Source organism: Schistocerca gregaria, chromosome 2 (genome assembly GCF_023897955.1).
Source record: "Schistocerca gregaria isolate iqSchGreg1 chromosome 2, iqSchGreg1.2, whole genome shotgun sequence".
NCBI classification, from domain to species: Eukaryota; Metazoa; Arthropoda; class Insecta; order Orthoptera; family Acrididae; genus Schistocerca; species Schistocerca gregaria.
Window position 1 is genome coordinate 917,510,826 of NC_064921.1, and position 13,025 is coordinate 917,523,850.

The following is a 13,025-nucleotide window of genomic DNA, read 5'->3' on the forward strand; positions in this document are numbered from 1 at the left end:
TTAGTTCGCCGGTTGGCCGCAGAACGCGGGCGGTGGCCACCGCACTAACCGCGCCACGGATTGGAGGAGGGCGGCGGCTGCGGTGGGAGCGCACCGGGTGGGGGGGCTGGCGGGGGGGGGGGAGGGATCCGGAGGGGAGGGGACTCCCCCGTCTCTGTCGCGCAGCCGGCGGCGCGCGGACTGCGCTCTCTGTCGCGCCGCAGCTGGCGCGCCCGCATCGTAAAACAGGTTTTTCAGTCACGTCCCGAAAAGGAAGAGAGGGGGTAAAAAGAGCGCGCGTGGGGAGGCCGGCGCTCGAGGGTGGGGATGGCGCGGGGCGCGTGGAGTGCGGGGGGCGGTGGCAGCTCGGCGCGGGAGGGGCGATATTGACGAAGGAAAAAGTCGTCCCCTCACCCACCCTCCCAGTGCCGGCCTGTTTGGCGACACGGCAGCATCGGTCGGGGTGGGCGCGCGCGCATTTTTACCAGCAACAGGAGCAGGCGTGCCCGCTGTCGGCGGCAGCCGTGTGTGTCCGGCGCCGGCGGTTTCGGCCAAATCTCGCCCGTGCGTGCGTGCGCGCGCCAGCGTGTTCGATTTTTAGCCCTGTTCAGGGGGTCCGCGCGCGCATACCAGTCTGTCGCCCTCCCCGTCCGTCTCTCTCTCTGCCTCTCTCTCTCTCTCGCTCCGGCGCGAGGACCACGCAGCGAAAAGCGCGCGCCTGGCTCCGGCTTCGGCCGACTTCGGAAAAGTTCGGAGGCGGCTAGTGTGAAAGTTGTGTGCCGCGGCGGTGTGTCCGAGGGGGCGAGCCGCAAGCGACGTCGCGCCGCGCACCCCGGCGTGGGTGGGGGGAACACCACCGCCACCACCACCGCCGCCGCCGCCGCCGACGCCGCCACCACGGCTAACAGTCTTTTTTTCGGTGAGACCCGCTGGGGATAGCGGGAGAGAAGGAGCCGCTAGGAGGGAAAAAAAGCGCGGCAGGAGGGGGAAGGGGGGAGGCGAATATTCTCACCACCCCCGCGGGGCGCGACGCGGCGACAGCAGCAGCAGCAGCAGCAGCCGTCAGAGAGCAGGCGGCGCGGGGGAGTCGGGAAAAAAGTGTCAGTCTGCGAGGACAAACATGCGTGGCTGGCGCGGGGACTAGCAGCCGGCGCGACGACACCCAGTGCATAGTGTCTGGTTTTATATGAGCTCGGGCGCGGCGCCGTGCCGACAGCCGCAGCAGCAACAGCAGCAGCAGCAGCAGCAGCGGATGCATCTGCCGGCGGCCGTGGACGCCGCGGGCGACGGCGCCGGCTCAGCCGTCAGCCGGTGCGTGATGGCCGGCGAGGAGGCGCTGGCCAGCCTGCACGAGGCGCTGCAGGAGTACCACGGCGAGCTGGTGCAGACGGGCAGCCCCGCCGTGCTCTGCTCGGCGCTGCCCTCGCACTGGCGCTCCAACAAGTCGCTGCCCGTCGCCTTCAAGGTGGTCGCGCTCGACGACATCGTCGACGGCACCCTGGTGACGGTGCGTGCCGGCAACGACGAGAACTTCTGCGGCGAGCTGCGCAACTGCACCGCCGTCATGAAGAACCAGGTGGCCAAGTTCAACGACCTGCGCTTCGTCGGCCGCAGCGGCAGGGGTGAGTACGTCGGCTGGCGCCGGCGCCGGGTTTCGAACCTGGCCCCCTCCTCTGGCCCGCTGCGCGCGTGTGCCTCGCGCAGTCGCGAACCGCCGCCTCTGGCGTCGCCACTGCCCGCCGCACCTCCGTGCTACCTGCTGCCGGCGAGGCCGCCCTCACCTAGGCTGCCAGGCCTCCGACAGTCACACTGTGCTGGCGGCAGCAGACAATCTCGCGCACTAATCAGCTGATCAGCCCGTTTTTCCACCAGGTCGTTGAAAAATATCCTACATCTATACTCTGCACACTGTAGTGAAGCGCGTGGCATACGGTACTCCGCTTTATAGCCTACTACTGGTCAGGGCTCTTCGCGTTCTTTTCCTGTATGAAACACGGCTTCAATTCCTCTGTGCGAGCTGTAATTTTGTCTTTAGGCGCCCTAACCAGAGGAGCGGTATGCAAGTGTTAATAGTATACTGATACAGTGCTTGAACTGTGTCGGTACACACCCGTAGGCCGAACCGCTACCTCTGTCGAAGAAAAAGTCATAACCGTAGATTTTGAGATGCGGTCTGATAGAACTTTTGCTGGATTTGAAGTGATGAAAACAAATATTGTATTCACACCCCTAAAATGCTCAGAAAAGCATTAAAATAACGTTTTAAGAGGTGTAAACTTTCAACAGCACCCCCTGGAAATCACAGTACCGCAACTCGATTCCTATATTCCTTACCGAACGTTGCTTCTAAAGCTTACTGAGTACGCTTTCATCATGCGTTAGATTGAGCTACCCCTTACGAAAAATAGTGGAATTCAAATGTCCGAACGGATTTCTTCAGCGGAAGAAAGAAAGGAATTTTAACGCAGTTCGTGTCACTCATTTCTTAACTTGACCACGACCTTCCAGAACAAAAAGAATGGTTCAAATGGCGCTGAGCACTATGGGACTTAACAGCTGTGGTCATCAGTCCCCTAGAAGTTAGAACTAGTTAAACCTTGTTAACCTAAGGACATCACACACATCCATGCCCGAGGCAGGATTCGAACCTGCGACCGTAGCGGTCACGCGGATCCAGACTGAAGCGCCTAGAACCGTCCTGAACACTGTTCCAGAATTTTAAGCCGACTTTACATCGTATCTATAGGACGAAGATCTTTCGATAGTGAATAATCCTGTAAAAGTTCAAATTATTTCCTTTTTACGCCTCTGTAGTTTCAATTTACAATTCAAAGAATGTCAGCATAGTTCTTTACCAGAGGCGAGCCTACCTTCTGGTAGTTTCACTCACTGTTTCTACCGATACCTTACAAGAATAATAAACTCAGACGTCACCTACAGCAGGCCCAGGCACTAATTAGCGGGCTGATAAACCGTCACATGTTGCGCCTTATTTGATTTATCTGACTAGTTTCGGTCGTCAGACGCGAGCATCGTCAGGTGTTCATTACCTCAGTTACTTTGTCTTGTCGGTGTTTGTGAGCGGAGCTGTATCTAACTGTTGTCGGTTATGCAATTAATAATTGAGGAGGCACGTGTCTGATGAGCGAAAGTACTGAAATACGTCGAATAATACGCGACCTAAGACGGTTTGGCTGTACATTCCTACTAATTCAGATATCTAAAAGATTATTTTCAACGAAAGAAAACCATGAATATCGACCGATCTGGTACTGAAAGTAAATCCGGTGCTATTTCTGCTTTTAGTTTCTTACCCTAACTGTCGGTGCTTCACGCTCACCGATTCCTAAACGTGCGCCGACGTTTGTTCATTTTCCCCGACGGAGCTCTGTTTCGGACACCACAAATTTGTAAATAATAAATAATTTTTTCTGCCAGTGTGGGTTACATTCAAAGTGCAAAGAACAGTCAACTAAGTTCTTTATCAGAAGTTACCAGCGCTTTACAAGTTACTATCTCGTTCCATGAAATACTCGTAATGTTGTTTTTAAAGCACTACAATTCAGATTGTTGATACTGAATAATTAAGCCATATCCTGTATGTCTTTGTAATGATGTATGGCAATATTTTCTATGCATCTTGTGTGTTCATTGTCAGTGATAAAAAGGAAGATGTAGTTCACTATTCTGATGATAAATGCGATTGTAGTATTGAGTGGTTCCTTACGTTTCTGTGATGGGAGTTGTTAGGCCAAACCTTGTTCACATAGCTGTTTGCGGATGAAAAATTCACTGAATTCTTCAAGTTAGCGTATATCGTGGAAAAAAAGAGTATTTCCACCATCCATTTCGGGGTGCTGTTGTAAGTAAACACAGTACTCTATATACAATTGCAACTGATTCTGAAACAGCAGGGACGTCTCAGTTCCTATATTTTTCCCAAAAACTTTCACCACTATTTCAGAATATATTCAGAACTTTCTTAATTTTGGTCGAACGGTTTCCATTGTCAAGGCAATGGAACTTAAAACAGCAGAAATAGTTTTTTTTTCATGATACCTTGGTGAAAATATTATTGCAGTGCAACTCTCCTTCATCGTTTAACAGAAAATATCGATAAATGTCTCAAAATAATTCACACATAGATGCTGTTAATATACTTTTCGTTGCAAAATTTGAGACCTTTAGTCATGTTATTGACAACTCGTGAAGTGGCTGTTATATTTTGCTGCTTTAGGTTTTCATATCTCATTGTCATCGCCCACCACAGCGATATCCTTACTTTTATTTTGTGGGAAAAATACTGAAGTCTTCCTCTTAATCGGTCTCATCTGAGTACTACATCTATAATACTAAGTGTTACTGGATTGAATCTGGTTAGACCACAGCATCTCCCGTTATCATCAACTGAAGCGCTATGATCGTCGAGTTGAGATCACTTTCATGCACCACTTCCATTGTATGTAGAATAATACTGTATTTCGTACCATACATTTAATTTTAGAATGTGATGGTTAAATTCTATCAAAAAATGTTTGTAGCGTTTGTGATGTTAATATTAAGAATGACTGTTGACTGCACCAGAAGAACGTGTTCGTCTGTCTGTTTGAATTCGCGATTTTTGTTCCACGGTTTTGAAGTTGATAAAAAAATTGTACTTGCAGAGTTAGTTTTGTTTCTCGATGAAGACATAGGCATTTTAGTGCTCTTCAGCGTAAACATCGTTTGTTGTTTTCGTGGGAATCGTCGATAAATTATTGATAACAGAACTGACATTTTATGTACAAACACGGCCCTGAAATTCTGTTTATTACCCCTTCAAACGGTTAAATGACTGATTGATGCTGTACACCGCCATCTAATATTACCGGATAATTTCATAGTGTTGTCCGTTAATTTTATTGCTCCACGGCCGCACTTTATTAGTTTACTGTTTCTGTGACGTTCGGTCGTGCAGTGACAACATTTGTGTAGTAACAGTTTTGAAACCGTGGAAGAAAAGAGATGGAATGAAGGAAGGATGAAAAATTAGGGTTTAATGTCCCGTTGGCGATTAAGTCATTAGAGACGAAACACAAACTCGGATTGTGGAAAGAGGCGGAAGGAAATGGGTCGTGCCCTTTCAGCGGAACCATCCCAGCATTTGCCTTAAGCAATTCTAATAAATCACGGATAACTTAATTTTGGGTGACCTGTCATATATTTGACCCACCGTCTTCCAAAATCGAATTGAGTGTCTTACGACTGCGCCACCATCTTTATGCTTCATCAACACACATACCATAATTCACACTGTAGTTTCTTTTACGTTTCTAACATACGGGAAATAATATGAAATTGATACACCTTCTAATTATTGGCACCTGGAAGCCATCATCGGGCCGCCTCTTTCCTGCTTTGTGGGCAATGGGGCTTTTGCAAATGTGCAGTTCTTAAAAGCGTTGTTCGCCATTTGTTGTTGCTCACAGAGCTGAACATATTTGAATAAAAAATTAAAAATGAACAAGTGCAGTTCGAACATGAACACTTCATCTGTAAACAACGTGCCTCAAAAAAGCTAGGAATAGAACAAGAAGCAGTCGCTTGATGTCAGAACTAATTTCATATAACTACCTTACCAGGATAATGACGCAGTACCAAGAAGAAGACTCACCGACATCGATTAAGCTACAAGATCTGCGTTTCACCAAGCTTAAGTTACGTGCTCGCTGGTATCACCTCAGTTAGTTTAAGTTCAAAATTCAGTATTTCTAGTCCAGGGGATATTGTGTGTTATACAGGACTGTACTGAAATTTCGAAGTATTTCGTCGTCTTCAGGCAATATTTTTATTGAAGATGATGACCAAACAGCAACATTTATTTGAATAGATGCAACACACTAGTACTTTATTTTGAAACAGATCACTGTATTTACTATGTGACGCTACAGATGATTACCAAAAACTCTGGTAAATTAGATTAAAAGGCAACGAAACCTTGTCACAATGAAAGGGATAACTTTTTTCTGAAGCAACAATTCTACTAAAAAAAGAATGTCTTCTGTTTTCCTTTTGCAGTTCGTTTGGTGTTTCCATCACGAATTGACCTGCTAAATATCAATTTACACCATGTCCCTCCCAGAAGCTTCTCATGTCATGAGTGGAAAATGTAGAAGAAATAAAATTCCTCGGCGTGCATGTTCGGGGCTCCCATAATTAGATATGGTGATTTGGTTCATACAGTGTATGATACCTTAACTGAGATTCCAAGCTAACGTGAATGAAGCATTATAATGCGCATTTTTTCCCAAGAAGCAGACAAAACGTAAAGCTATTCCCGATATCTTCGAACTATTTGCAGAGGAAACTAATTTGAATACCGCGGCTAGTTGTTGATCTATGCAAAGAGTCAGGATAGATTAGAAGCAAAAATTACTAATTCTACAGGCTCTGTAGTTGGTGTAACCGTAGTTTTGACTTGAAAAACGGCACTGAAATAGTTCACAGTAATAAATTTGAGGTTGATGAATACAAGTTGGTAGAAAAACTAGAAAAAGAGGAGAGAATTAGTGGGAAAAGGAAGCACTCTCTTTCCCACCACGAAAAAGCACGGTTACAAATCTCAATAACTTGAAACATAATCCTACAAAAGTAATTTACTTGGTCGAGAGTAACAAAGTAGGCAGCCCCTGTCCCCTTTCAAACTGAACTTTGCACTATGATTTCTGTAGCTGACAATTCTCCCTAGAAGCGATTAATAACAACGCTCTTAAATCACAAATCAGAATAAAAGATTTGAACTTCTGAATTATGATATTATTCCGATTTTCCATCTTGCAGGAGATGGTGTTTTTTTTCTTAAATAAGCCGCACCCTTCATGTCCAAATTTAATTTCTGTACAGGCCTAGCTTTTTCTCCATCATTAATTTCTCTGCAAAACGGGAATTGCATTCTTGTGTTTTTTCAACAATTTGTGGAATTATAGGGGGTTTGTTCTCAAGGAAGACATCATGAAAAAACATATCGGTAATACCAAAAGTACAGGGAGACGGAGGAAAAAGCAAGGGATTTTGGAAGTTAGTCGTAAGTTTCGCTGTACGTCTTCCACGTAATAAGCCACTTCTCGTACAAATGGAGCGACAGACCGTTACAGCTAAACTGAAATACGAACAGAGCTCGAACATCTTTGATTGTGATGTTGCACCTCAGTCTGGAAAGAAAGGGAAGGGGTTACCAAGATTCATCTAAAGGAATCAAGGAAGAAGAATAGAAAATACAAACTGCGGTCCATTGTTTGAAGATGGATCCTCCGGAATTCGATGGAAGTAACCTGATAAAGATAGAACGATATTACATACTAAGCAAGAGCTCAGCTGGAAAAGGTAGCAGGAGTGTGTGTAGGGGGGGGGGGGGGGGGAGGGGGGCGCTACTGAGCCATTTTCCAGGAACTGTTCTAATCCTGCTGGCACTCCGTCTAAAATGATTTACTTGAACCGGGAAAAATCTTCATACTCTGGCCCAGTTTTGTTTCTGAAAAGAAATTCTGTAAACTTCTGTTAAACAGTCTTGACAGCACATAATTAATGAATTTGTCACCGACTTCAATTGCAACGTTACCTTCAGATATCATAGTTGATTCTACAATAAATGACAAAAAAATGTTTCAAATGGCTCTGACCACTATGGGACTTAACTTCTAAGGTCATCAGTCCCCTAGAACTTAGAACTACTTTAAACCTAACTAACCTAAGGACATTACACACGTCCATGCCCGAGGCAGGATTCGAACCTGCGACCGTAGCGGCCGCGCGGTTCCAGACTCTAGTGCCTTTAACCGCTTGGCCATCGCGGCCGGCCAATAAATGACAAGATGTAACAGTTTACTTCTGGGTGACAATCAATTTGACAGTTACATTTTTGCGCAAAAAACATTTTCTATTTGGAAAGGAATGCAAACGATAATTTTCCGCAGAAGAAAGCTTGTTCTTTCTGATGAGGAGTTGAGATGAAAAAGAACACAGGAGTAACAAGAGTATGCATTAATCCTAGAGGCGGAATTAACACTCAACTAATGTTGTACGTCACTTCCAAGGACCTTTACATGTCGAACATACTCTCTTAGATTCTTTCACTAGCAGAGCCATTGCAGTTAAAAATGTCTGCGCACTGCAGGAAATCTGTTACGAGATGATATAATGGCACTGAAAGATTGAACTGAATATCGCGAAAGGAGTGATTTGATTGAAAAGGGCATAAGGGGGGGGGGGGGGCAATCTTCCCCCTCTAAAGTTCACCCTGTAAATCGAAGAAACAGTAACGAAAATAAAAGAAAGTTTCAGAATTGGGATTCAAATTGAGGATGAAGGGAAGTATGATGAGATTAGCTGATAACACTTTATGCTCTGAAAAAATATGGAAAATTTACAATACTTGTTGAATGCAGTGAAGTCATACAGCGCAGAATTACAATTGAGACACAAGAATGAAAGTATTGAGGAGCAGCAGAAACAATGTTAGCGACAAACTTATAAAAACTGGTGCCATGTAGCAGACAATGTACGAATTCACCTGTCTGTCAAACAAAACAGCTCATGGCACATTGACCAAGGAGGACATAAAAAGAGTACCTGAATGGTAAAAGAGATTACTCCTCCCTAAAAGAAGTCTGCTAGTATAAAGTATAGGGCTTAATATGAAAAATAAATTTATGAGAAAGTACGTCTGGAGCACAGCACTGCATCTAAGTGAATCAAGGATTGGAAAAGAAACGGAAAATACGGGAAGTGAACCCTTTGAGATATAGTTTACAGAACGATGTTAAAAATTAAGTGAATTGATTCCTATAGAAATGAGGAGGTTTTCCGCAGATTGGAAAGGAAAAGAGTATGAGGTAAAAACACTAGCTAGAACAGGGTACATGATAATAGGACGCGTCTTAAGACGACACGGTGTAGAGTTCTTGGTACTAGAGGCAAATATGGTAGGGGAATTCTAAGATTGGAACGCATAGAACAAATAGCTGAGGCCATTGAGTGTCGGAACGGCTATGAGAAAAATGGACTGCAACAGTAGAGGATATCGGGACCGTTCGCATCTAAGCATCCAGAAAGCTGACGGGGCAACGAAAGTAAATATTCGAAGTATTGCCCAGTTTTTGGTGTAACAATCGTTAAGAAAAATATCAACTTAGCTGTAATGTACAATGGAAATGGAAATGCCGTGTGGCTAAGAGCCTCCCGTCTTGTAGACCGTTTCAGGTATGACATTTCGTCACGCTCACCACTCAGCTACCAGGAGCGGACAATTTACAATGAAATAGTAAGCAATCAGTTGCATAAAAGAAACTTACTTTCTTCACCGGTTTCGGGCACCTAGTACCCTTGCTCAGAAGGTTATGTCCACCACATTATTTGTGAGTGTCAATAATAAAGTACATGCAGAACGACGCCATGGTCCTAATAGATATATGCGGGAGCTGTAATGTCTTTCATTGTTGTTGCAGTCTGCAGTCCGAAGAGTGATCTGGTCCATCCCTCCACTCAGTCTTTCTGCATTGTGCGAGACCCTTCATCTCTGCATAACTAATATAGCCTTTGTTATTTGAACATTCTTACCGTAGTCAAGCCTTGTCTCTGTTGCATTTACCAAGCACACACATAAATGTGGCAAAAAGAGAACCCCCTATCGTAAAAAGTACTTGTTGTCGCTGTTGGTTGCACTCAGCAGCTACACAACCCCGTCACAGGAGCAAATAGGGTTAGGCAATACTGTGGCAAAAGACAAGACAGATTATCAACAATTTAGAATAATTTATTAATGGAAACTTCGCAAATAGTTAATTGGTGCGTGGTAAAAGCACAGTGTCCACAAGCAATAATCTGTCTTCACCTTTGGTTGAATCCTAAATCCAGTGAACTATAACTACTGTTACTTGTAGAACGTCCAGTTGGGCTCTTCTTAGCGGCGACTGTCTTGAGGGGTGAGGTGCTGTTCATACAATGCTGATATAGTCTGAGCGGATCAGAGTATGAGCTTTCGGCGTTTGGCGTATGTATGTCCTCTTGAGAACCATTTGTGGGATGTAAGTTCTGCTGAGTTCGATTCAGCATCTTTCCGTCGGTACCCGATCTACCCAGCCACCATTCAGCATTCCTCTACAGCACATTACAAAAGCTTCTCTCCTCGTTCTGTATTAAGTGTTTATCGTCAACTTTACACTTCCATACAAGGCTGCACTCCAGACAAATACCTTCAGAAAATGCTTTCTAACGTTTAAATTTTTGTGCCACGTTAAAAAAGTCTTTTTTACTAAACCGTTTTCCTCGCTACTGTCAGTCTGCGTTTTACGTCCTATCTGCTGCTCAAATAGCAAAACTCTTCTGATACTTTCAGTTTCTCATTTCCTAATGTGATCCGTACATTTATTAGCGTGTTGTATTTAAATACTCAATTTGCCAGGTCCGTTTTTAATGAGCTACTAGCTTGAAACTATTTGAAAGCCAATAGCAGGAAATATGGAAGGGCATTTCATTTGAGATGGTATTTCACTCAGATACTTCCTCCTCCAAACTAAACGCTACAAGTGATCAGGAGTGTTCATAAATTATAAAGAAATGTGTTTTGGAATTCAAAGTTAAATCGGCTTCTACACACAGTGTTGTTCTAATACGTGAAAGCAAAGAAAAGTTGGAACTTACGGACAAGTTCTCTCAGAGATGCTGCAAGGAAAGCAGGGTTACAAATTAACGAGTCCAAAACAGAGTACATGGTGTTGAGGAACGCATTCATTGATGGTATCCCACTGCCAACGAATGAATTCACTCTTAAAACAATAGACCTATTTAAACATTTTGGATCCATCTTCAGCGAACAAATGAAATGGAAACTGGGATTAAGTCAAGGGTCGCAGCAGCGAAGAACACATATTTTAGATTACGGAACTTGTATTAAAGGAGAGCCGTTTCGAGAAATTTTGAACTCAAGCTAAATTAAAGTGTAATTCTCCCGGCAGCTCTACACGGAAACATTTACACTGAGGAAAAGTGATGAGCAAAAGCTAGTCTTCGATAGAAAGATATGAACGAAAATATTTGGCCCCGAGAGAGTACCCCAGTCATAGGACTCGAGGATACTGAAAAATTAGAGCTATAGGCAGAAGCCGATTTTGGCCAGAGGATGAAAGAAAGAAGGCTGATGTGGATTGGGCACATAATTAGGATGGAAGATCGAAGACCACAGCGAGTAGCTTTCTCCAGATAGGCCGGGCGGGATTAGCCGAGCGGTCTCGGGCGCAGGAGTCATGGACTGTGCGGCTGATCCCGGCGGAGGTTTGTCCTTAGGATAATTTAGGTTAGGTAGTGTGTAAGCTTAGGGACTGATGACCTTAGCTGTTAAGTCCCATTAGATTTCGCACACATTTCTTTTTTTTCTCACGATCAGTGAACGGCGAAGGAACGGCATGGACGAGATGAAAGGATGATATCAACATGGATCTGAGAAATGGCGAAAGTATCACGAAAGTCGTGTACAGTAATGATTCGTGGAGGAATGTAGGTAACACATACGGTATCCCAGAACAAAGCGACAATTGGTTCAAATGGCTCTGAGCACTATGCGACTTAACTTCTGAGGTCATCAGTCTCCTAGAACTTAGAACTAATTAAACCTAACTAACCTAAGGACATCACACACATCCATGACGGAGGCAGGATTCGAACCTGCGACCGGTGCGGTCGCTCGGATCCAGATTGTAGCGCCTAGAACCGCACGGCCACTCCGGCCGGCAAAGCGACAATTAAGAAATAGGAATAATGATTTACTGCCACGTGACATTAAGTAGATCAGTCACTAAACTTACTTACGAAAAACTTATTTGTAAAATGTAATATTCAGAAACAACCATTGGATCGAAATATTTTTGAGGCAAAAGACGCCATTCAGCAGAAACTGTAAGCGCTCCGAGTGTTAACCACAATTCCCCTGGCACTGTCGGAACATTCATTGCTGCCAGGTTTCGGCAGAGAAGCGAGCGCGCCCGGTCCTTGTTTGATGGCTGCAAAATCGGGCATCGCGTCGGCGCCGCACGGCACGCGGGGATCAAATATTTATCTAGAGGCCGCCCCGCCGGTGACAGCGCGGGGCAGACGACATTGTTTCCAGTACTCAGTTAATACGGAGCTCGTTTGCCGGGCGCGGCGTGCTATTTATTTTTCTCTGCAGAAATCAGAGCGCCGATGGTCGCCGTCGGTGGCGTTCCCCCCCTGCGCTCAGCCTCCCTGCCTCGCGCCCTCTCCGAATTGGGCAGATTAACACGGGCACAAAGTCGATCATTTAGCTCGACGTGGCGGCGCGCAGTCGATATCGATTGGGGGAGGGGGCGGCGGGCCGTCCGGGACGCCAAAATGACTCACCGGTGGGCGGCGAGGAGAGGTGGGTCCGGCGCGTTATGAGGCGACGCGCGGCCCTCAAGAATCCAATAACACTCGAACCAACACGGCTTATATTTTATGCAAACAGAGCGCGCGCTCGCACAGTGGCGGGGGCCCGCCGGCTGCGGCTGACAGCCCGGCCCCCGGGCGACAAATTCACTCGTCGGGCGCGACGGACCGCCTGTCAAGCGGACGCGTCGCGAATTAGCGGGTCTGGAGTCCGGCCCGCGCTCCCTGTCCGGCGCAGCTCCGGGCGCGCCGCCGCCCCCGAACGCGCTGTCACGCGAGTGTCAGGCGTCGTTCTGCAAGGACCGCTGGCGGCGCCGATGGAGCGTCATTTCCACTGGCACCTAATGGAACAGATCGAATTGCGGACTTCCTCTTCACTCTCTGCAGCGTGCTGCGCACCTGGAAATCACTTCGCCCGAATACGATTTGCTTGCATGCTTGCACTGTGTCCCAAAACTAATAAATATTTAAGTACGAGGCCTGTCTTCTAAGAAAGTCCCGTTACGAAATTTAAAAAAAAGGCGTGCTAACATATCACAATAATTTTGTTTTTACATGAGAGCCTGCACCTTAATCTACACTACTGGCCATTAAAATTGCCACACCGAGCAAAAATGCAGATGATAAAC

The 13,025-nt window shown here is 45.9% G+C and overlaps 1 protein-coding gene across 1 annotated transcript in view; it reads left to right on the top strand.

Moving 5' to 3' along the window:
• Nucleotides 1-422: 422 nt before the first annotated feature.
• Nucleotides 423-13,025, top strand: part of LOC126335349 (segmentation protein Runt-like) — a 107,534-nt gene continuing 94,931 nt past the window's right edge. Inside the window, exon 1 of the mRNA XM_049998534.1 lies at nucleotides 423-1,601. Within this exon, the coding sequence (XP_049854491.1) occupies nucleotides 1,166-1,601 (436 nt within the window). The 5' untranslated portion in view covers nucleotides 423-1,165. The remainder of the gene's footprint in view (nucleotides 1,602-13,025) is intronic.